At 39.0% G+C, this 22,627-nt stretch overlaps 1 protein-coding gene across 1 annotated transcript in view; it reads right to left on the bottom strand.

Moving 5' to 3' along the window:
* Nucleotides 1-22,627, bottom strand: part of ptpa (protein phosphatase 2 phosphatase activator) — a 211,175-nt gene that overhangs the window by 88,829 nt on the left and 99,719 nt on the right. The window contains exon 9 of the mRNA XM_039764421.1: nt 3,522-3,629. Within this exon, the coding sequence (XP_039620355.1) occupies nt 3,522-3,629 (108 nt within the window). The remainder of the gene's footprint in view (nt 1-3,521; nt 3,630-22,627) is intronic.

The raw sequence follows: 22,627 nt of genomic DNA, 5'->3' as shown, positions 1-22,627 counted from the left end.
AAATAGAACGCAGCCACACAAATGTCATTTGCTGCTGAGCTTGTAAATATTATTTATTTTATATAATGGAATGAGGTGGCAGGTCAGAATCGTGTCACAACTGAGTGAATTCAGGTAAGAGAATAAGCTCCGAATTGTCCCTTGGGAGCTGTCACTTGGAGTGGTGTTCAAATGACATTTCCCTTTGGGAAGCTCCTATTTCATATTACATAGTAGGCAATATCTAATACATAATCAAGATAGTGTGATTCATAAAAGCTTAATACTTTCCACCGTAAAATACACTGGTTTTGGATTTTATTTAAAAAGTAGATTTTTGATTATTGTATATTCCGTTTTCTATAGATTATGCTTAACATAAAGGTATGTCTCAATCTGGGATTTTTCATTACTTGCCTCTGCCATACCTGGGCAAGCTCACTGACAAGGGAAATGGCAGCATGAGCAGGAGCTGCTGTGGTTTTCACATACTAAGTGTTTCCCACTTTATTTTTGTAATAAATTGGCACACATTACTTATATATGCAAATATGCCAAAAACATGCCTTTCGTGGTACATCTGATTAACGTTTGTGGTTAAAAAGCAACTACATTCTTCTTGTCAGATAGACCATGGTGTTAACCAGTATATGAAACCCTATGCTCTGAGACTGCACATGCTGGAAAGCGTTTCCCATGGCATACTGAGATTCAAAATTAGCTGCAGTAATTACAGTGCATGACACTTTAACATTTACAATATTACAGGCTTTGACTATCATGTTATTTGAGTTTAAGTGAATCTCTTTTGTTTTTTTGTTTTTAAAGTCTTCTGGGTACAACTTCAATCTTTAACCAAATTTAATTCCCTTAACCACAGAACAATAAAACCACTTCAAACAAGGAGGGGCAACAAGTGCCTGACCTCAGAGGAGAACCAACTCAACCATTTCTTCTGTCACCACCAGATTTTCTTGGGTGATTGCCTGAACAATTCTGTCTTGAGCACCGTTCTTCTGCTTCGGGAGGAAGGCTGTGCATCAAAGAGTCCAATGAAAATGTGTGATTCTCTTTCTTTAACAAGAATAGGGCAGCACAAACCTTTTTTGTTTTCCTCCTGGATTCAAATCATGTGGGATTTTTTGTTGCCCTCCTCCCTACTGACACTAAGCCTTGGTTATGACTTAAACATTTGTCTTTTTTTTTTTGCATGTGCCTTTAAATTATGTGTATTTTAACTTCAATACTGAGCTTTTTTTCTGTTTGCATGGGGGCAACACTTTATACTAAAAGTAATTCTCATTACATTAGAGTTACAGTAGCTGTATTTATGCTGCAATTACTATACGGACTAAGCTTTTATTTACAAGATACATACTATGTGATAAAACATACTTAAATGTTGATCCAAATAATGATATGAAATTAATCATATAAAAAAAGCCTTACTAACTGTAAAGTCTGTGGTGAACACTACAGTGTTGATATGAATTTGGGCTGGTCTCCTCAGTCTGTGTGTCGATTTACTCACTGGCTTATGTTAATTTAAATAGCCACTTTGAGGCAGCGTTCCTTTCCTTTTCATATAACTGCATTTACGAGAAATGAGAATTATTTTTACTTTCTCATAGACTAAGTATATCGAAAGTATTGGAATCGTCCAAAAATTCGATGTCGAGATTTTGATGAATCTCAACATTTTAGATTGTTTACGGAATATAAGGAAAGTACTGGAATTGTCCAAAAATTCAATGTCAAGATTTCAATGAATGTCAACGTTATACTGTAGATCGTATACGAAGTATAGGGAAAGTATTGGAATCCTCTAAAAATTCAATTTTGAGATTTTAACGAATCTCGACATTTTAGACCACCCTGAGTCTGAAAATACCATTTTTGGAATTATGCCTGTGTGTCTGTGTGTATGTAAATAAAATAACTTGTGTATGCTTTGATTACATTTTGCCTGAAGAAGGGGCCTGAGTTATAATCTTTTTAGTCAGCCAATGAAAGGTGTCATTTTACTTGACTTCACACTACATTCATAATGGCTAACACGGTATAACACCCTAGTACTACTTAGGTTAACCAAATTTTGCATACAATTATTAGGTACAAAATATAGATTTCTATCAACTTTTTGGCTATTTCCACTAACCGGAAGTGCAACTTTACCTGAACACATACTCGATTTTTTTTTTTTTTAATTCAAGACAAACTGCAGAGTCCGATTTTTTCAACTTTTCTTTTATGATAATTGTTCAATAGATTATTAATTTGATTTGATGTTGATGGTTCTTTAATATACATAATATAAAAATATAATCATCGTCTTGCAGTTTACTCCTCAAATATCCATCCTCATATCTGAGTATATGAGAAAGTCGAGGGGAGACCACTCTCGATTTTTTGCATTTTAAATTTTCTATTTTGCCTGAAGAGTTGAACAATTTTGGCATGAAGAAAACTTACTCTAAATCTGAGCTTTCTCCGAAATTGAAAAATAAAACAATTCTAAAAATGTAGAAGATTGTTAATTGTTAAAGTATCTCTTAGTGCGATTTTCTATTAACAATGTCAAATCAGGTTAATCCAATTTAGGTCGTGGGAGTCTGGAGCCTATTCCCCCTTCCCCAGAAAGAGATGCCGGTTAGGTTAATTAATGTGTGGGTGTTGGTGAGCAGTTGAGTTGCACCCCATCCAGGATTGGCTTCTGCCTTGTTTCCCCAATACTAACGGGATAAGCTTCAGACCCTGTAAACCTGAACTGGATTTTATATTACTTAATTGCATTTGTATTTATAACTTTGTTTTTAGTGTACTAGGCATTTATGCCATGACAACATTATAAATGAGAACTGATTCCTATCTTACTTCTCTACTTTAATAAAGATTAGTAAACATGCATACTCCATAATATGGGAGTAATATGTTGTGACAGACATGGAGGGGAGCATACTGCACATCAGAACAAATTGAACTTCAAAGAAAACAGCCAACTCTTTAATAAATGCTACCTTCTTATTTGTCAACTCACTGGTTTATGTGCTAATTGTGACAAGCTGTATGAAACCACATAGCTATATAGCTTGTGTTTTTATAATTCTACTAGGAGGAATGATCAAGGAAATCCAGGGTTTGTGCTGGGAATCGGTCTGAGCAGACCATTTACAATCTGGAACAGATCAAATTCAGCACAAAGAAAAAGAAGAATAAAAGTCACTGAGTCAGCGATCATGTGATTTCACAGTCGAGTGTCACAGCCTTTACTGCACCCTACCTACCACAAACAAATGCAACCCTACCATAGTTCACTTTGCTACAATACTTTAGTGTTGTGGAACACGTTGGATTAGTGTGGGCTTCTTCCTAATAGTTTAGATACCCAAAGGCAAATGTGGGTGCTGAGCCATCATGGTGCATTGGTGGCCAGTGTTAAAAAGGACAACATTGCATATATCAAGCAGATTATAACTAATACATTCTGATTCACAGGTGAGTTACCCAAGACAAACATGAAGCCTCCCTGTGCAGTCACATACCTCAGCTTTGTACATTCGGACGAGTCCTTGATTGACTTTGGACCAGGTTGGGACTGCACTGATGTTCCACAGTTGGTTGGAGTGCTCTGCAAATGGACCCGTTTTCATCTGAAACAAAAGAGATTCAGGATAAATACATAAAACAATGATTCAGACTTGACGGAAGAAAATTCTTTACAACTTTAACTTAAACGTTAATTAAAACTCTTACTAAAAAGGTTTTCAGGTAAAACAAAGATGATAGCAAACCTTATTTGAAGGGAGAAAAAGTAAACTCATTAGGAAAGAAGAAGTATTATTTATTTTTAATGAGGTTGACAAGAGTAAAGAACAGATCCTACAAAATGGTTACTGGAATTAATACCAGTTTAGTTTTTCAGCATATATAAATTTAAATTTATGTAAATTTTGGCAAAATGGACTAGTCTGCCACATCATTTTTTCACTCTGATTTTTGGGGCGTCTTTGAATTCAGGGCTCTGTAGGTTGATGATTTTCATTTCCATCAAGCGATGTGGCATCCTTTCGTTCCTAACACATTACCCAGTCTATATCAGTATAGATATCCAGGAGGTTTCTTTTTCCCATTGAGATCTGATGTGTTTTCAAAGTGTTCCTTTAATTTTTTTTAAAAGTTTATATATATATATATATATATATATATATATATATATATATATATATATATATATATATATCACTCAGCAAAAAAGAAACATCCCTTTTTCAGGACTGTGTATTTCAACAATAATGTTTTAAAAATCCAAATAACTTGACAGATCTTCATTGTAAAGGGTTTAAACAATGTTTTCCATGCATGTTTAATTAACCATAATCAATTAATTAACATGCACCTGTGGAATGGTCGTTAAGACCTTAACAGCTTACAGAAAGTAGCCATTTAAGGTCACAGTTCTAAAAACGCAGGACACTAAAGAGACTTGTCTACCGACTGTGAAAGATGCCCAGGGTCCCTGCTCATCTGCGTGAACGTGCATTAGGCATGCTGCAGGAAGGCATGAGGACTGCTGATGTGGCCAGGACAATAAATTGCCATGTCCGCACTGTGAGACGCCTAAGACAGCGCTACAGGGAGACAGGAAGGACAGCTGATCATCCTCGCAGTGGAAGACCACGTGTAACAACACCTGCACAGGATCGGTACATCCGAATATCACACCTGCGTGACAGGTACAGGATGGCCACAACAACTGCCCGAGTCACACCAGGAACACACAATCCCTCCATCAGTGCTCAGACTGTCCGCAATAGGCTGAGAGAGGCTGGACTGAGGGCTTGTAGGCCTGTTGTAAGGCAGGTCCTTACCAGACATCACCAGCAACAACGCCGCCTATGGGCACAAACCCACCTTCGCTGGACCAGACAGGAGTGGCAAAAAGTGCTCTTCACTGATGAGTCCCGGTTTTGTCTCACCAGGGGTGATGGACAGAATTGTGTTTATCGTCGAAGGAATGAGCGTTACACCGAGGCCTGTACCCTGGAGCGGGATCGATTTGGATCGATGGCTAGGGCCATTCCTCCCAGAAATGTCCAGGAACTTGCAGGTGCCTTGGTGGAAGAGTGGGGTAACATCTCAAAGTATATACTGACAAATCTGGTCCAGTCCATGAGGAGGAGATGCACTGCAGTACTTCAAGCAGCTGGTGGCCACACCAGATACTGACTGGTACTTTTGATTTTGAGCATCCCTTCATTCAGGGACACATTGTGAAACATTTTTAGTTTATGTCTTATGGTGTTGACTCTTTTACTGTTCATACAAATATTTACACATTAAGTTTACTGAAAGTAAAAACAGTTGAAAGTCAGAGGACGTTTCTTTTTTTGCTGAGTATATATACACCTATATATAGAAAGAGAGAGACACATACACAGTACATATACTGTATATACATTCATACTGTATGTCAAACAAGCATGTACCTCTACATGTTATGACATGAGAATGAATTGGGGGAAGATTATAAAGGCTGCACAGCAGCTTCATTTTGCACACTATTCCCAGACTTGGAGTCAACAGATGATATGTAATGTCATCAATAATCTATCTCCAAGTACTCCTTTATCAGTCTATTAGACAAAAAAAAAATAAAATAAAAAATAAGACCCTGCCATACAGGGGACACAGTTATTGCAGACCAGCACACACATACGTAGATTTTTCTCTTTATATTTCAACATTATTAGAGTTTATGTTCTTTTTTTTCACTTAATGGCATCCAAATAGTGAGAGAGAGCTGAGGTGCAAACGACCATGAAGGCTAAAGAGAAGCGGCTATTCCAAGCCCGTATTCACTTGTAACTAGACAATATCTGTCGTATCGGATAGGAACTGAACACAGACCATACAATTGTGGAATCAATTTTCATCTCAAAATAAAAATGTGACTCTGATCAAATTACTGAACTCAACTGTGTTCTAACTGGAATAAAAACAGTACGGAAATAGTTGCAACTATGGGTTTGTGCTTAGACATTAACTTGGGATGATGTTTGTGAAATAAATTACCTTCCTAAAATAAAGGGTTGTGCGCTGGTTAGCAAACAATGGCTTAAATATCCTAATGATATCAAAATATATATGGCAGGAAAAATTACTACATTTTGCGATAAGGAAACCATACTGTACATGAACTTTTTTTTTTCTCTTTACTACGATTTAACAAGTTGACTGTCTAAACTAAAGCAATACAGTCACAAAATGGTAAGCAGTAGCTTGTTGAAAAAAGAAAGAAAATCAGATTCAAAGACGAAATTGTTTGCAACAAAAACCAGCAGTCAAATCTCCATCCAGGACTGAATTTATTACAGACATACCTTTATACTCTGCGTCAGAGTGTGAGGTGTACCATCATCTGAATGTTAGCCACTGCCATGTTTGTTTGTTTTGCTGTTCCAGAAAGGGGAGCGCTTTTCTCAGAAGCTGGCTGATTGGCGTGTTAAATTTGCATAGCATTTGCTCTGTTTTCTTTCGCACTACAATGACGGCCTCCAAAGTCCCCACTGTGCTCTCACCCCCACCCATTTATCACTGTTTGAGGTGACATTTGCCAGAGACCATGCAACAAACAACTCTAATAGCTTGAATCTCCCATCCCTTGTGGTCAACATTATCCGTTTTGCACTGTGACAAAAATTTAATCAGCAGTCCTGGCATGTGCAGATATGCATCGCCAACATGTGTGCACCTATGCACGTCAGCCGTGCATGCTCCAGACAAGAAAATGCAAGCTAATTCAAGAAACAGTTGTGTACCTGCATCTATGCAATCCAAATTGAAAAGCAAACAAAACATTAGCCAAATGTGCCCAAATTCATGAAGAAAACTCTGGGCAGAGATGGAAGTTTCTAAAGGCAGAAGTGGAAATATCTGCAAGATCGATATGTAAAGACAAAGAAAAAACTTCAACAGGAAAAGCTGTGAAGATTCCGCTAGCGCACAGTCTTCACTTGATCTATAAACAGACCAGAGTGCGCAGCCTCTTATGTGTGAACCCATCTGCAGCTGCCTGTGCCAGAGTATAAAATGGACAAAGAACCATCTCTGGATAAGAGACGCAAGTTAATGAGTGGGTCCATGCAAACTCACACCCACCCAGACTTATACAGGTGACCTACCACCAGTGACGTGCGGTGAGGTTCATGGCTGGTGACTCCTTCAAAGTGAGATTTAAAAATATATGACCCCAAAAGAGAAGCTTATTCACTATTCAATTGGCAGAATGCACATCAACTACTGGTTATGTTTCATATCTCATCAGCATTCTTTACACACAGACAGGTAAGGTGCATATTTGGCTGAGAGAGAACGTTACATTTACAGAGAGGGCGCATTTGCTCTTCACCTTCCACGTGTTCTAAATTTGCAATTCCACAATTGATACTCATCCAGTACAAATTATAGTATAGACTGGTGTAAAAAAAAAACAGATTTCAATTTTGACCTTAATTGAAATATTTAGTTGTTTTTAAAAGCTTTTAATTCTGATTCTGTAATACATTTTAATATAGACTGTTCAATGAAACAAAGAACAACAAAAGAATATTTCAAGGTCAGAATTTTGTTTTTAAATATTGGATTGTTTTTTTTTTTAGTCTGATCCCATTTTGTTTTATAAAATGGGAAACCGTTTATGGTCTTACCTTTATTTGTAAATGAAGTCCAGGAGCTTATCCTTCCTTCTCCATGAATATCTCCATCACTATCTTATAAAAGTTCTCCTTATTTTCCTTTAGTTTTAAAAATCTTAATCTTCCATATTGACAGTCAGTCGGAACAAAAAATAAAAATAAAATAGGCGCTGCAGTGCACTTGACTTTCTGATGTTGCTAACTTATCGACGCCTCTGCGTAGAAGAACAGCAGCAATGAGCTCCTGTTGGGCTCATATGCGCCCCCTTCAGGGCATTACGGTACTTTCTGCCTCACCTTGTGCTTTTTCACTGCCCGATCAGCAAGACTAAATATGTCACACATATTCATTAAAGATATTAGCCAGACTGTGGAAATTCAGGATGTATAATAAAGTGTCTGCAAACCTTATATTTGTGACATAGAGAGAGACAGCAGCGGGCACGCGGCAATTACAGGCGTCAACCCAGTGTATTAGGGAGAGCACGATCCGAGGAGAGGTGAGGCTCATCGCTCCCCTGTATTTGAACAGGAAATACGTAAATTCAATGATTTTGACTATAAAAATTAGCAAAATTATTGGAATCATACAGAAAACAAATTTATAGCACAGACCAGTGGACGTATTTATTTTATGTTATCATTATTAGTTTTTTTTTTTTTACTTTTCATGCTCTGCCTCCCCTGACCCACACATCCCTGCCTACCACTACATGTAGCACTATTGTCACATGCAAATTTTCACCTGTATGTCTGAGCAAAATGACCCCATTTTTCAACACCATGTATTAAAAGATTCCACTTCATTTTCATTAATAGAAAACACAAACCACCTGCCTTATGTGCCCTTTAATTGCGACAGTACAAATCTCCCCCTATCCCTCAACTCCCTAAACCAGGGGCCCTCAATCACAGTCCTGGAGGGCCGCAGTGGCTACAGGATTTTGTTCTAACCCAGTTGCTTAATTAGAAAGGAATTCTTGCCAATAATTTAATTTCATGGTTTGTTTGTGCTTTAACTCTGCTATGTCAGGTCATTCTCATATCCTAGATTTTCTTCCCCTTTCCAAGTATAATATCCAAATGATTTGAAAGCTAAAATGGAGGAGTAGTTCTCAGTCCTTCACTTTTTTCTTTTCACTTTCCTTCCAAGTATTTAATTAAACCCAATAGTGCATGATAAATACATACGGGTGACAATGGTAACAAGCTAAATGGAGAAATGCTGGTCTTTTGTGTCATTTGCATGTTATTGCTAACTAGCAAAATACCCGCGCTTCACAGTGGAGAAGTAGTGTGTTAAAGAAGTTATGAAAAAGAAAAGGAAACATTTTAAAAATAACATAACATGATTGTCAATGTAATTGTTTTGTGACTGTTATGAGTGTTGCTGTCATCAAAGATTTGATTATCATTATTTCTTTCAATCAGTTTCGTATTTGGAGGACGTGTTGTGTTCAACTTACATACTGTGTATGTCAACCGTTGTAAAGATAACAGGTTTCATTCATCAAAGTGTGCACTACCCAAATCGGTACTCGTGAATCTAAGATGTGTAACAGGCATTCCCAGTATTAAGTTGTGGATTTGCCTGTGAATATTTAGCGGCAGCGTGTCTATGAACTTGTGGATTTGCCTGCGAGTATTTAGCAGCATCGTCTATTAACTTGTGGATTTTTCTGCGAGTATTTGGCGGCAGCATCACAAAGTTGCTTTCGTCTAACTGCATCAGAAAATATACCACAATGTCTGAATGCCTCCTTTTTACTGTTTTCTCACAGCATGGATTGCTGCTGTCATAATTGGTTTGAGTTTCATGGTTTTTTTCAATTACGACAGTATTTGCAGGACTTGTTTTGAAGTGACATTCGGCATCTGTCAAGCGTTGTAAGCATACAACCGGCTTCATCGATAACTTCACATCCGGCTTTTGAGAATTGAAACATTCATAAACATCAAAGTGCCCAGTACTGAAATCGTCACCTGTCAATCTAAGATGTTTAAGAGGCATTGGCGGTTCTCCAAAGGTGTAAAATATTTGGCCATTTCGGTACACTTGAAAGCGACAACCAAACAATTCAGCGGCAGCCATCAACTCACATGCAGATCCATAGGTGAAGGGCTTAAGCATTTCACTCTTCTAGTGCTGCTGTGTAGTCTAATTATCTCCTGTACCGTCATCAGTCCACACCTTGAACCTGTCCCAGTCATTCAATACATAAGACACAATGGATATCAAGAGTGAGCCTGATATGGCCGTGCAATATGTAACACAGAGAATGGAAAAGGCAGGTGCCATCTCCGGGCATGGAAACCACTCGGTAAGTGACAGTTCTTTGATCGATGGTGATCACCTCGATAGACATGTTAATGGGGGTGCGGTTGAAACGATAAAGGAAATGGGTACCTGAACAGTAAACTAAGTCTAAAATACCTACACAATAACTATAATCGTAATAAACGAACAACAAAACAGCGGAGAAGCCGTGGATGAAATAAAAAGGCTGCAGTTATCAGCAGGGAGACGTGAATACCGTGGCGAAGCAAGGAAGGGAATGAAGAGACCAGAGCGACAGACGGCCTTATGTGGGTAGGCAGTCAATTACGTGGGAGGCGTGGGGATGGGGGACGCAACGCCGCCTCACACGGCGACCAAGCTGCAGGCTATGGATGTATATATGTACGTAAAGAGGATTCAATTATGACCGTTACGCGTAGAACTTTGAAATGAAACCTGCTTAACTTTTGTAAGTAACCTGTAAGGAATAAGCCTGCCAAATTTCAGCCTTGTACCTACACGGGAAGTTGGAGAATTAGTGATGAGTGAGTCAGTGATGGCTTTGCCTTTTATTAGTAAAGATTAGGAGCCATTAAAAACCAAGAATACAGCTGTTTAAGACTAAAATAAGCAATACGGGTTTAAAATCTTAATGAGTGAGACAACTAAAAGTGAATCTGATGTGTCACTTGAGCAATACGTGCTTCTTATTAAGCAAACTGGATCGGAGCAAAAACCTGCAGCCACTGCAGCCAACCAGGACCGAGACTGAGGACCCCTGCCCTAAACCATACAAGTCTAAAGAAACTGCTGTTTGAATTTCAGTGTACTGTTTGCATATCTGACTTCAGATTTTCACTGGGAACTCTGTGATTAAACACTGTGATTAATACTTGTAGGTTGTTTTAACACTCCAGAACTCCATAAATACATTTCAATAAATAATCTATTTTGTTTGTCATTTTTCAAATCTTTCTATTTATTAAAAAGTCTTTTGGATATCAGGAAAAAAAAAACACCCAAGCAGACACAGGGAGATCATATAATAAACTCCAAACACTAGAACCCAGGACACTATGGCCGTAAGGTGGCATTGCTACCCATAGTGCCCCCATGCAGCCCTGCATCTGAAAAGAATTTGCAAGACCTTCTGACAGCACATCTGCGTCACCAGGACTTTTAAGATTTTGCCAACAGATCGCCATGTCAGTCTAACAAGACAGGGAAGCCCACCTTTATTTCAATAGGGCTTTCTATGCTGCAATTGTCAGCAATAAGTCATACTCCTTAATTTTATGCTGCCTATTTAGTGACGTTTTTACCGTTCAGATTCAATTTATTTTTATTTGTGAAGGTGTTTAGAGTTGTGTTTGCTTACTTACACCTTGTTTTTGTGATCCTATCTGCATTTCAAGTTCTTGCAAAGATAAAGCTTCATTGATTGACTGACTGGAACTCTAGGGGGTTCATTTTCAAAGCTTGGCGTGTTGGTGATAGGAATTTTAAAATAGCTGTGAAAAGGGAAGAAAAGCATCTAAGAAGCTCGATGATCAGAGGTTTAGTGTATTACAGTATCAAATAAAAGACAAAAGGTCTTATAACTGGGTGAAACGATTCTTTCAGAACCAAGAATAAGGGACTGGGGTGGGACGCTGCAAGCATGAAAGTGATGATCAGCTAGCTGACTTATAAAGATTTATATGTGTAATTGATTTTCCATTTCATATTTCTGAATATCCTGAGATAATTGTGGTACTAGAAGACACACAATTATCTTTCACTTATTTAAAACTGCTCAAACATGCAGCAGTCCCAGTAGCGTAAAGTCCTACACACTTATACTGATTGTAAGATGACTCGCGTATACACTTGAAATCAAAACCAGAAGTCCGAAAAGTTACCGAAGGCTGCACTCTCATTCACAATGCTAGAATTTTAAAATGTTCTTTCTTTGCTGGAGGTGCTCGGCTGCTTGTTTTCTATCGGAGAGCCAAATTTTATATTTAAAGCAGGGTTTTCCGCTTATTCACAGGATGCTAAAGTTAGAGGTCTTGCCAGTGGAAACTTTTACATGATACAGTCATATGAAAAAGTTTGGGAACCCCTCTTAATTCTTTGTAATTTTGTTTATTATTGGCTGAGCTTTCAAAGTAGAAACTTCCTTTAAATACAGTATATGACATGCCTTATGGAAACAGTAGTATTTCAGCAGTGACATTAAATTTATTGGATTAACAGAAAATACGCAATATGCATCATAACAAAATTAGACATGTGCATAAATGTGGGCACCTCAACAGAGATATGACATCAATACTTAGTTGAGCCTCCTTTTGCTCCTTTGAGCCTCCAGACGCTGTCCTCCTATAGCCATTGATGAGTGTCTGGATTCTGGATGGAGGTATTGTTGACCATTCTTCATTACAAAATCTCTCCAGTTCAATTTGATGGCTGCCGAGCATGGAGAGCCTGCTTCAAATCAGTCAGGGGACTGTGACGGCCATTCCAGAAAATTGGACTTCTCCCTCTGCATTGAATGCCTTTGTAGATTTCGAACTGTGTTTTGGGTCATTGTCTTGTTGGAATATCCAACCCCTGCGTAACTTCAACTTTGTGACTGATGCTTGAACATTATCCTGAAGAAGTTGTTGATACTGGGTTGAATTCAACCGACCCTCGACTTTAACAAGGGCCCCAGTCACTGAACTAACCACACAGCCCCACAGCATGATGGAACCTCCACCACATTTGACAGTAGGTAGCAGGTGTTTTTCTTGGGATGCGGTGTTCTTCTTCCGCCATGCAAAGTGCTTTTTGTTCTGACCAAATAACTCAATTTTTGTCTCATCAGTCCAAAGCACTTTGTTCCAAAATGACTCTGGCTTGTCTAAATGAGCACTTGATACAACAAGCAACTCTGTTTGTGGCGTGGGTGCAGAAAGGGCTTCTTTCTCATTACCCTGCTATACAGATGTTCTTTGTGCAAATTGCGCTGAATTGTAGAACGATGTACAGATACACCATCTGCAGCGAGATGTTCTTGCAGGTCTGTGGAGGTGATCTGTGGTTGTCTGTCACCATTCTCACAATCCTGCACATGTGCCGCTCCTGTATTTTTCTCGGCCTGCCAGACCTGCTGGTTTAACAGCAACTGTGCCTGTGGCCTTCCATTTCCTGATTCCATTCCTTACAGTTGAAACTGACAGTTTAAACCTCCGAGATGGCTTTTTGTAGCCTTCCCCTAAACCACGAGACTCAACAATCTTTGTTTTCAGATCTTTGGAGAGTTGCTTTGAGGATCCCATGCTGTCTGTCACACTTCAGGGGAGAGTCAAAGGGAAGCACAACTTGCAATTGACCACCTTAAATACCTTTTACCACTCATGATTGGACACACCTGTCTATGAAGTTCAAGGCTTAACGAGCTCATCCAACCAATTTAGTGTTACAAGTAATCAGCACTGAGCAGTGACAGGCATTCAAATCAGCACAATGACAAGGGGACCCACATTTTTGCACAGCCAGTTTTTCACATTTGATTTAATTTCATACAACTAAATACTGCTTCACTAAAAATCTTTGTTCGGAAAACACCCCAGTACTCAGGTGTTCCTAGGAAATGAAAGACACACCACTGTTATCTTTTTTGTTAAAAGGAGAGTCAATTATTACGCAGGCTGAGAGGGGTTCCCAGACTTTTTCATATGACTGTACGGCATATGATTGGTCAGATTTTGAGCCTGTTTAGGGAAAAAGAAATGACGTGACTTGTGCAAAATTATTTTAAAATTAAGGGCACAGTATGGTATCTGCCCAAGTTAATTGAGCGAGACATTTGAAATATCTCAAATGAGGGACAAATGCGGTGTTTTCTTTTTTAAGAATACGTTGGGATTCCTAGATTGGGGCTGAAATTTAAGACTATCCTAGTAAACATGGCCTGTTTGGTCCAATTACTTATAATAACCACAGTGAAAAGTCAAGCAAAATGACACCTTTTATTGGCTAACTAAAAAGATTACAATGCAAGATCTTGCATGAAGAATGGGCCTGAGCTGCCTCAAAAGCTTGCATATTGTATTGTTTTTAGTTAGCCAATAAAAGGGGTCATTTTGCTTGACTTCTCACTACATTCATAATGGCTAACACAGTACAACACCCTCTACTTCTAATAACCATGAAATGCTTCAAAAACCTTTGCACAAAACGAGAAAGCAATGATTTGATCACAGAGAAAAAAGGGCAGCTGTCCTGCACAGGAAAAAGAGACCAGATGGCAAGCTGTGTGAAAAATCAGATATGAAGTGGATGAAGTTAGGCGAAACTCGAAGAAGATGTAGTTAGCAAGTGACTTTCTTAGGCATACGCAGTGCTCCCTATTCTATCGGCTTCTTCTTGATTCACACAATGTGGTAAAATAAAGACTGGATTGTAGAACACTCTTATGTATATCAACTTTAAAGAACTTTGGGTTGGGGTGGTGGGTGGCTTGATTGTAAAATACATTAAAAAATGGCAAAGAACTAAGGTGTACCGTTGAAGGTCAGACCTTAGCTGCTTCAACTCTGAAGGATTTCCTGGAGAAGCAAATGAGTTCATTAAATATTAAACATGCATTCAAATAAATATGTATATATGTATCAAATATGTTGTACCTGGCTTCTAATTTGACATGTATTTGTTTTAAGATGTATATTGCATCTGTATAAAAGAATAAGGCACTGTTTACAAAAACATACAGAGGCATGAATCTCTATATACTTATTTTAGCAAGATGAATTGAAACCATGTTTTCTGGACACTATATAATTGCACATGTGTTAGGTATGGCCAATAAGCACAAAAATCACTCTGTGTGTGGTTTATTATTTTTAAAAATATCTTATGTGCTTCTTGCACAAAACAAGAAAGCAACAATGTGATTGCACAGACAAATGGGTTGGTAAAAATTGAGGAAGGGCAGCTGCCCTGCATAGGAAAAGGAGACCAGAGGGCAAGCTGTGTGAAAAAAATCAGATGTGAAGTGGACAATGTTAGGAGAAACTAGAAGACGACGTAGTTAGCACGTGACCTCCTTGGGCATACGTAGTGCTCCCTATTCTATCAGCTTCTTCTTGATCCACACAATGTGGTAAAATACAGACTGGATTGTAGAACGCTCTTGGGTACATCAACTTTAAAGAACCTGGGGTTGGGGTGGTGATTGTAAAATACATGAAATATTACAGAGAACTAAGGTGTCCCTTTGAAGGTCAGACCTTAGCTGCTTCAATTCTTCAGGATTTCCTGGAGAAGTAAATGAGTTAATTAAATATTAAACATGAATTAAAATAAATATGCGTCAAATATGTAGTACCTGGCTTCTAATTCGACTTGTATTGGTTTTAAGATGTATATTGCATCTGTATAAAAGTACAAGGCACTTTGTTTAAAAAAACATACAGAGGCATGAATCTCTAGATGAACTGAAACCATATTTTTTGGGGACTATATAAACACACATGTGCTATTAATGACCAATAAGCACAAAACATCACTCAATGTGTGGTTTATTATTTTAAAAAATATCTTATGTGCTTTCTGCACAAAACAAGAAATCAACAGTGTGATCACACAGACAATTGGGTTGGCGACAATTGAGGAAGGGCAGCTGCCCTGCACAGGAAAAAGAGACCGGACGGTAAGCTGTGTGAAAAAAATCAGATGTGAAGTGGACAAAGTTAGGCAAAACTCGAAGACGACGTAGTTAGCAAGTAAACCCCCTTGGGCATACGCAGTGCTCCCTATTTTATCGGCTTCTTCCTGATCCATACGATGTGGTAAAATACAAACTGGAATGTAGAACGCTCTTATGTACATCAGCTATAAAAAACCTGGGGTTGGGGTGGTGATTGTAAAATACATGCAGTATTGCAGAGAACTAAGGTGCACCATTGAAGGTCAGACTGATGTGCCGCGATGCTCCAGTTCACAAAACACAAAAAGCAAACTACTGCTCTCAAATGCCAACTCACTTGATAATTTGGGTATCATGTCTTGGTCAGTTTAAATGTTTGCACAGCCCAGTAAAAATGTCCCCAATGGACAGAACATAGGGGAAGTGGTGGAGACTATGGATAGTTTACGATATTATTTCTTTTTACCAATTCTTATCTGTACAATGCTTACAGCGTTCAGTTCCATTACATAGGCCACATAATAGGACCACATAAATGTTCAGGAAAAGAAAATCCAAGCACATTTCTCCAGTTTTGATGCCACTACACTGGTTACCTATGTCATTTAGAATTGACTTTAAAATACTGGTTGTGGTTTGCAAAGCCTTAAATAATCTCACTCCATCTTATATTTCAGAATGTCTTACACCTTACACTCCAAATCGTAACCTTAGATCTTCAAATGAGTGTCTACTTAGAATTCCAAGAGCTAAACTTAAAAGAAGTGGTGAGGCGGCCTTCTGCTGTTATGCACCTCAAATCTGGAATAGCTTGTCAATAGGAATTCACCAGGCTAATACGGTGGAGCACTTTAAAACACTGCTGAAAACACATTTTAACATGGATTTCTCATAACTTCATTTTAGTTTAATCCTGATGCTCTGTATATTCAATTAATTATCATTATTATTCATGGTGGCTTCAAAATCCATACTAACCCCTACTTTCTCTTCTGTTCTTTTTCCAGTTTTCTGTGATGGTGATCAGTGCCACCACCACCTAATCAAAAGCACCGTCATGTCCCTATATTGATGGGTCAAAGGCCAGAAGTCTACATGACCATCATCATCAAGTTCTTTCATGTGAACCCTGAATACCATGAGGACTGATTGAGGTCATTTATGTTAGGTAGAATGCCTAGAGGGGGCTGGGTGGTCTCAGAACCCCTGCAGATTTTATATTTTTCTCCAGCCATCGGGGTTTTTTTTGTCCTCCCTGTACATCGGACCTTACTTTCATTCTATGCTAATTAGTGTTTCCTTATTTCAATTCTTATTTATTTTGTCTTTTTTTCTCTTTCTTCATCATGTAAAGCACTTTGAGCTACATCATTTGTATGAAAATGTGCTATAGAAATAAATGTTGTTGTCAATTAAAGAAAACCACAATTCAGTGTACTGTATATTGCTTTTCATCTAAAGCCTGTAAAACATGGTAACGGTACAAGATTACAGATCAAAGCATTATATTCAGATCTGACTGAAGCTATCATTTTTGCAGGATCTGCAACAGGGTGAAATTATATTGTACCCCAAATTCCCATTATTCCTAATAATTACCTGTTTGGATTCAAACAAATACAATTTCTGCTAAAACTGTGTTTTGCAATGACCACCAACAAAAACAAGACTTGATCTACGGCAGGAATGTTCTGCTCATGTGGAAATGTATGCAGAAGGTTCAAGAGTAAGGAGCTCCAGTGACCTAATCATATTAGCCCCAGGTGTAAAATAAAAACAAAAAACAAATATATGCACAAAAGTATTTTGTTACCTACATAGTATATCTGATACATCTGATTAAGCCTCAGCTTTATATCCGAGGCCCACTGTCTTAGGAAATTTACTGGGCAAAGCCTGGTACACAGCTAGTAAGTAAAATAAACTATAATTAGCCTTGGACTCTCTACAACGAACAACAGTCATGTTTTATACTCACCCTGAATGTGCCATCTATGAATGCCATTTCTGTCGCCACAGAAGGCAATGTGACTTTAAAATGTTTGAAGCGGCGCACGAAATGCAGATCACACTGCACAGGAGCAGCAGGAAGCCAGCAGCTGATCGAGCAAAGAGGAGGTAAAAAAACACCTGTTACTTGATTCCCCCCTCTCTATCACCGTTAAAGAGCGGTTTCAGAGGAGCGACTGCGTCACTCCCCAGGGGTTTTGGGGGGGTTCAGGGGTTGGTGAGTGAAGTTCCCTTGTAACAAAAAATGATAAGGATACGGAATCTGTAGTATAAAAAAAAAAAAGAGCCGCTGTAACAAAAAAATCACATTAAGAGAAGATGAGTAAAGGAGGATGAATGTTATGTGCACTTTACAAACAGATGAGCTATTTAAGTTCCCGATAATTTACCCAAAATCCTTGAGGCCAGATGCATTTCAGAACTGAACATTTTCTGGAGTCCGCAACTGTATGCACAAACTTTTCAGAATACTAACAGTGAGGGGAGATAAATAAAGAGAACGCACTCTTCTCATACCTGCTTACTCCAATTCAGGGTCGTGGCAGAATGACGCCTATCCCAGCAGTACTAAGAGCAAGTCAGGAATCAGCCCTGGAATGGAGCAAATGCAAATGTCACAGGCCCCACTCACTCACAAAGGGGCCTATTTAGAATCACTAATAAATAAGATTAGCACATGCTTGGGGATGTTGGAGGAAAAAAATATATATTTAAAGATATTCAAAAGCAAAACAAAAAATAAATGGGTGAAAAAAACATCTTCAAACATATTCTGTATATTTCATTTGACAGGATATCATTATATATAATTTGATACTATCCGTATGTATGGTGTTCGTGTCAATACCTCGACTCAATACAAATTAGAAACATGCAATGGGACTCTGCCTCTGTAGTTAGAACATCACATGGCAAACGCAGACGCAGTATTGCATGATTGGCTAAGAATGTTCAAATGCTTCAGTGACGCCGCTGGATGGCCGAGTGTAGTAAGTCGGTGTTGGTTCAAGCGGATAACAGTAAGTTCGGTTGGTTTTTGGAACGATGGTTTGGTGGGGCGTACTTTCCAGGACTAACATCGTCGACCGACTTAAACCCTTCGACAGCTCTGGAACCGTAAGTAATTTAGAACGTATCGCCATTTGCTTGGTACGTCGAAATCTATCTTTGGGCAGTTCGGTTTTGGCATCCGTCCTTCTGACATCTATTGGCATACTGAGTAATGATGGCTGGGTATTAACAACGGTCATTGTTTAAATTTTAGCCAATCTCAGATCTAAAATGACCATGCCAACATAATTATTACTCTGACTCTGATGAGAATCGTAAAATACGGTTTGTTTTGAAAATTTGTTTGCCGGAAAAAATCAAATGAGGTGCACCGAAGAGCGGAGTTCACGTCTCGCCGTCCCATTTAAACAGGAAGCTCTTCATTACGTCAGCCGAAAAGGTCTATTTTAGGCACAAATCAGTGCCAAGATAACAAAATCATTTCAAGGACTTAAAAAACAAGTAATTCTTTGCAGAGAAAGTATGGATTTCACAAACATAGAATTTGTAGCCCGATTCGATCGGGCTCCCAGTCGCTAGTAAAAATATATGTATAGAAAAAAATTTTCAACACTTGCATCCCATTATTACATGACAAAGTAATGAAACATATTGTTTACACTAAATTGAACGTACTGTAGTTCCCATTTCATTACTTGCATAATTACCTACTCTATAATAAAATATTAAGGGGTGCGTGTGTACCTTTTCCCATAGAGCAATCTGATCTGGCTTTGGTGACACAAGGAGGAGAAACAGCACCGGAAGTGCACTGAAACAGTCTCCTTCAAAGACGGGAAGCATAAGAGCGGACTGGAGGTGAGAAAGTTGCCTCGGAAAATAATGACAGAGTCCGAGAAGAAGGCTTTACGGGAAAGCACTCGACGGGGAGCGCTAGTGAAGAGATATTAGTAAAGGCATGGGAGACACGCTGAGAGAGTCCTCTTCAAAGAAGAAAAGTATAAAACAAAACAGGTGGTGAGAAAGGCACCTCTAAAATAATGAGTGAGTCTGAGAAGCAGGCTTTAAAGGAATACGCTATAGAGATAAGAGGTTCAGACACGTGCGGATACAGAGAAAAGGTGTTGAAGGTACATGTAAGGCAAGAGGAAGAATAACTGAATATTTGGTATTACTTGTCTTCAACAGACATTGTCTCTATTATAAAAGAAAATCCTGGGACGAGACTTTCTCTGAGACAATTTCAACTCCCGCGAGGGATAATTTCAGGTTCCGCGAGACGAGATTTTTGACAAGTCTCACCCTTCTCTCAAACATTTAGAACCACGCCCACGGTCCAATCACTTCTCATTTGTGTGAATGCTATTGTCAGACACAGTTCCTGCGCTCTCAGCTCCAAGCAGGGTCTCAAATAAAAGACAAAGAGTAGAAGACAAAGTAGAATGTCGTAAAGAGGTTCAAAAACGTTGGCGCGATACACATGCAGAGCAGGTCAGAGATTATGAAAATATTAAAATTCAAAAGTCTCAAAAAACAGATAGTAAAGATCACATGAGCGCTAACACACGGAAAGTATTACTCAGTGAAATAATGGAACAGCGAAAAGAGATCGAATATATGGACATATGTGATATGACAGAAGTATGTAGAGATTGTTCGGCTTTAAACTTTAAATCGGAGATTTGCAGATCGTCTAATTCATGTTGCCATCAGGGAAAAGTACTGTTTCTTTCCAATGAAGAGACGTATCCGCGAGAATTAAAAGATTTGTTGTTTGTTGAAAGTGAAATCTACATACAAGAGGGGCAGAGATGCGAAGAAGCTGGTGCAGGGTTTTGAAGGGGTATAAAAAATGAATGAAGCTATCTAAAAAAAAAAAAAAAATTGTATATATACAGTGATACCTCGGTATACGTTCTAAATCTGTTCCAGATCCTTTGACTTATACCAAACAGGACGTATACCAAAAGAATTTTTCCCATAAGAAATAAAGGGAAAATGATTAATCTGTTCCCATGAAAAAAATACTATTGTTATTGGCATATTATACATTGATGGGGTTGTATAAAATAATTTAAACACTGCTTAATACTAAAATACATAAATAAAAAAGCAATTAGATGAAATAAATGAAAATTTAACCTCACTTTACCTTTTAATAACGTCTGTTTTTCACAATCGTAGATACCGCCGTTCTCGGCATACAGTATGCAGCAGCCAAGTCCCGGATACGCATGCCAGCTTCATACTTTTCAACAATCAATTCAAATTTATGTGAAAAAACACAAAATCACGTGAAAATTCACAGAGAGTTATAGCGCGGGATGTTCACTGAATGCTAGCAACTGGCATACTGACAGTCATGGCTTTGTCTCAAGAGAGGTTAACAAGGGTAGCGCAGTGTATTTTAGCATGCGAGTCGTATACCATGCAAAATCTTTCTGTCCAAACAGGAAGTCTACCAAGTTGGACTTATTCCAAAGCGGACGTATACCGAGGTACCACTGTATATGAAAAGTACATAAAAACAGTTTTGTTTTAATCAGACAAATGGCGCCCGTTGTTGAAAATACATTGCTGAAGACGTTCCTGGAAGTTCTCCATCACTCTCCGGGTCATCACAGGCGGAATGGCATCAATTTCCTGTCTGATCCTTACCTTCAAATCCTCAAGAGATCGAGGACAATGTTTGAAAACTGTTTCCTTTAGATATCCCCAAAGGAAAAAGTCACATGGGCTTAAATCTGGTGACAGTGCCAGCCACACTACATCTCCCCTTAAAGAGATCAAATGCCCAGGGAACATTTTCCTCAACACTCCAAGCGAACGTCGTGTTGTGTGAGCTGTGGCTCCATCCTGTTGAAACCACACATGTTCTGTATCTACATCGTCCAGTTTGGGGCGCAGGAAGGTCTCCGACATTTGAACGTACCAGTCAGAGGTCACAGTTACTGCTGCACCAGCTTCTTCAAAAAAGTATGGGCCGACCTCACCAAAAGTCGGCAACTGCACACCAAACAGTTATCCTCGGAGAGTGGAGTGGTCATTTGTGGAGTTCATGAGGATTATGTTCAGCCCAATAGTGAAAATTCTGCTTGTTTATGGCTCCACTGATATGGAATTGAGCCTCATCGCTACTCAGAAGAACAGATGCAGCGATAAGAATTTCCACACTTATGGTTCTACGCTAACTTAATTCTTCAGTGAACATCATTTTGTAAAGATGCAGTTTTAAACCAGCATGCAGACTCCACCTCAAACTCTGACTCGATAATCTCAGCGCCTTGGCGATTACCGAATAGATGCTCCTACTGCTTCCACATTTTCTGACGGTCCTATGTCTGCCAGGTAAATTTCTTTTTAGTGTGGACCTAGTTGCCCGAAGGTTAAAGATCCATAGCAAAATCGTTTTCCGATCTTGCACAGAAGCATTTCGACCGGCCGCAAAGCTATCACAGAGCGGCTGTTTTCATTATACACTTGAACAACAAACCGGTCCAATTCATGATGGGTACAGAAAACGGTAGAGCCTAACCTACCGAATAAGGCCTACCCCACCCTCTCTACCCCCACTACAGCCCACACAGTTCTCCCTCCAAAATGTGGGAGATCTTTATGCCCCACCCTGTATTACAAAGTGTTTTACAATAGAGACGGCAATTCTTTGCAAAGGCCTTATTTTTGTCAGTTGTCAAAGATCTGACCACCTTAGCATTTTCCACGCCGTTCAGCGCTCTTCCACCTTACGTCATTTCAAATGATAGATGACAGTGAACCTACCAAAAAAAAAAAAGCAAGCTCTACAGGGGCAAATAAACAGAAACAAACACAGAGCAAGATCTTCAAGGGTCCCCGGAGTGCCTCTCCAAGGAAAAATCTCCACGAGTGAAACAAAGCAGAATGCGCCTGGCTTTCTCACCCTTCCCCCGGCAGCTCCACTCCAACTCCACAGGGTCCCCTGAGGCCCTTCTTCTGCAG

This window comes from Polypterus senegalus, chromosome 9, assembly GCF_016835505.1.
Source record: "Polypterus senegalus isolate Bchr_013 chromosome 9, ASM1683550v1, whole genome shotgun sequence".
Taxonomy (NCBI): Eukaryota; Metazoa; Chordata; class Cladistia; order Polypteriformes; family Polypteridae; genus Polypterus; species Polypterus senegalus.
This window is presented reverse-complemented; position numbering and strand designations above follow the sequence as displayed.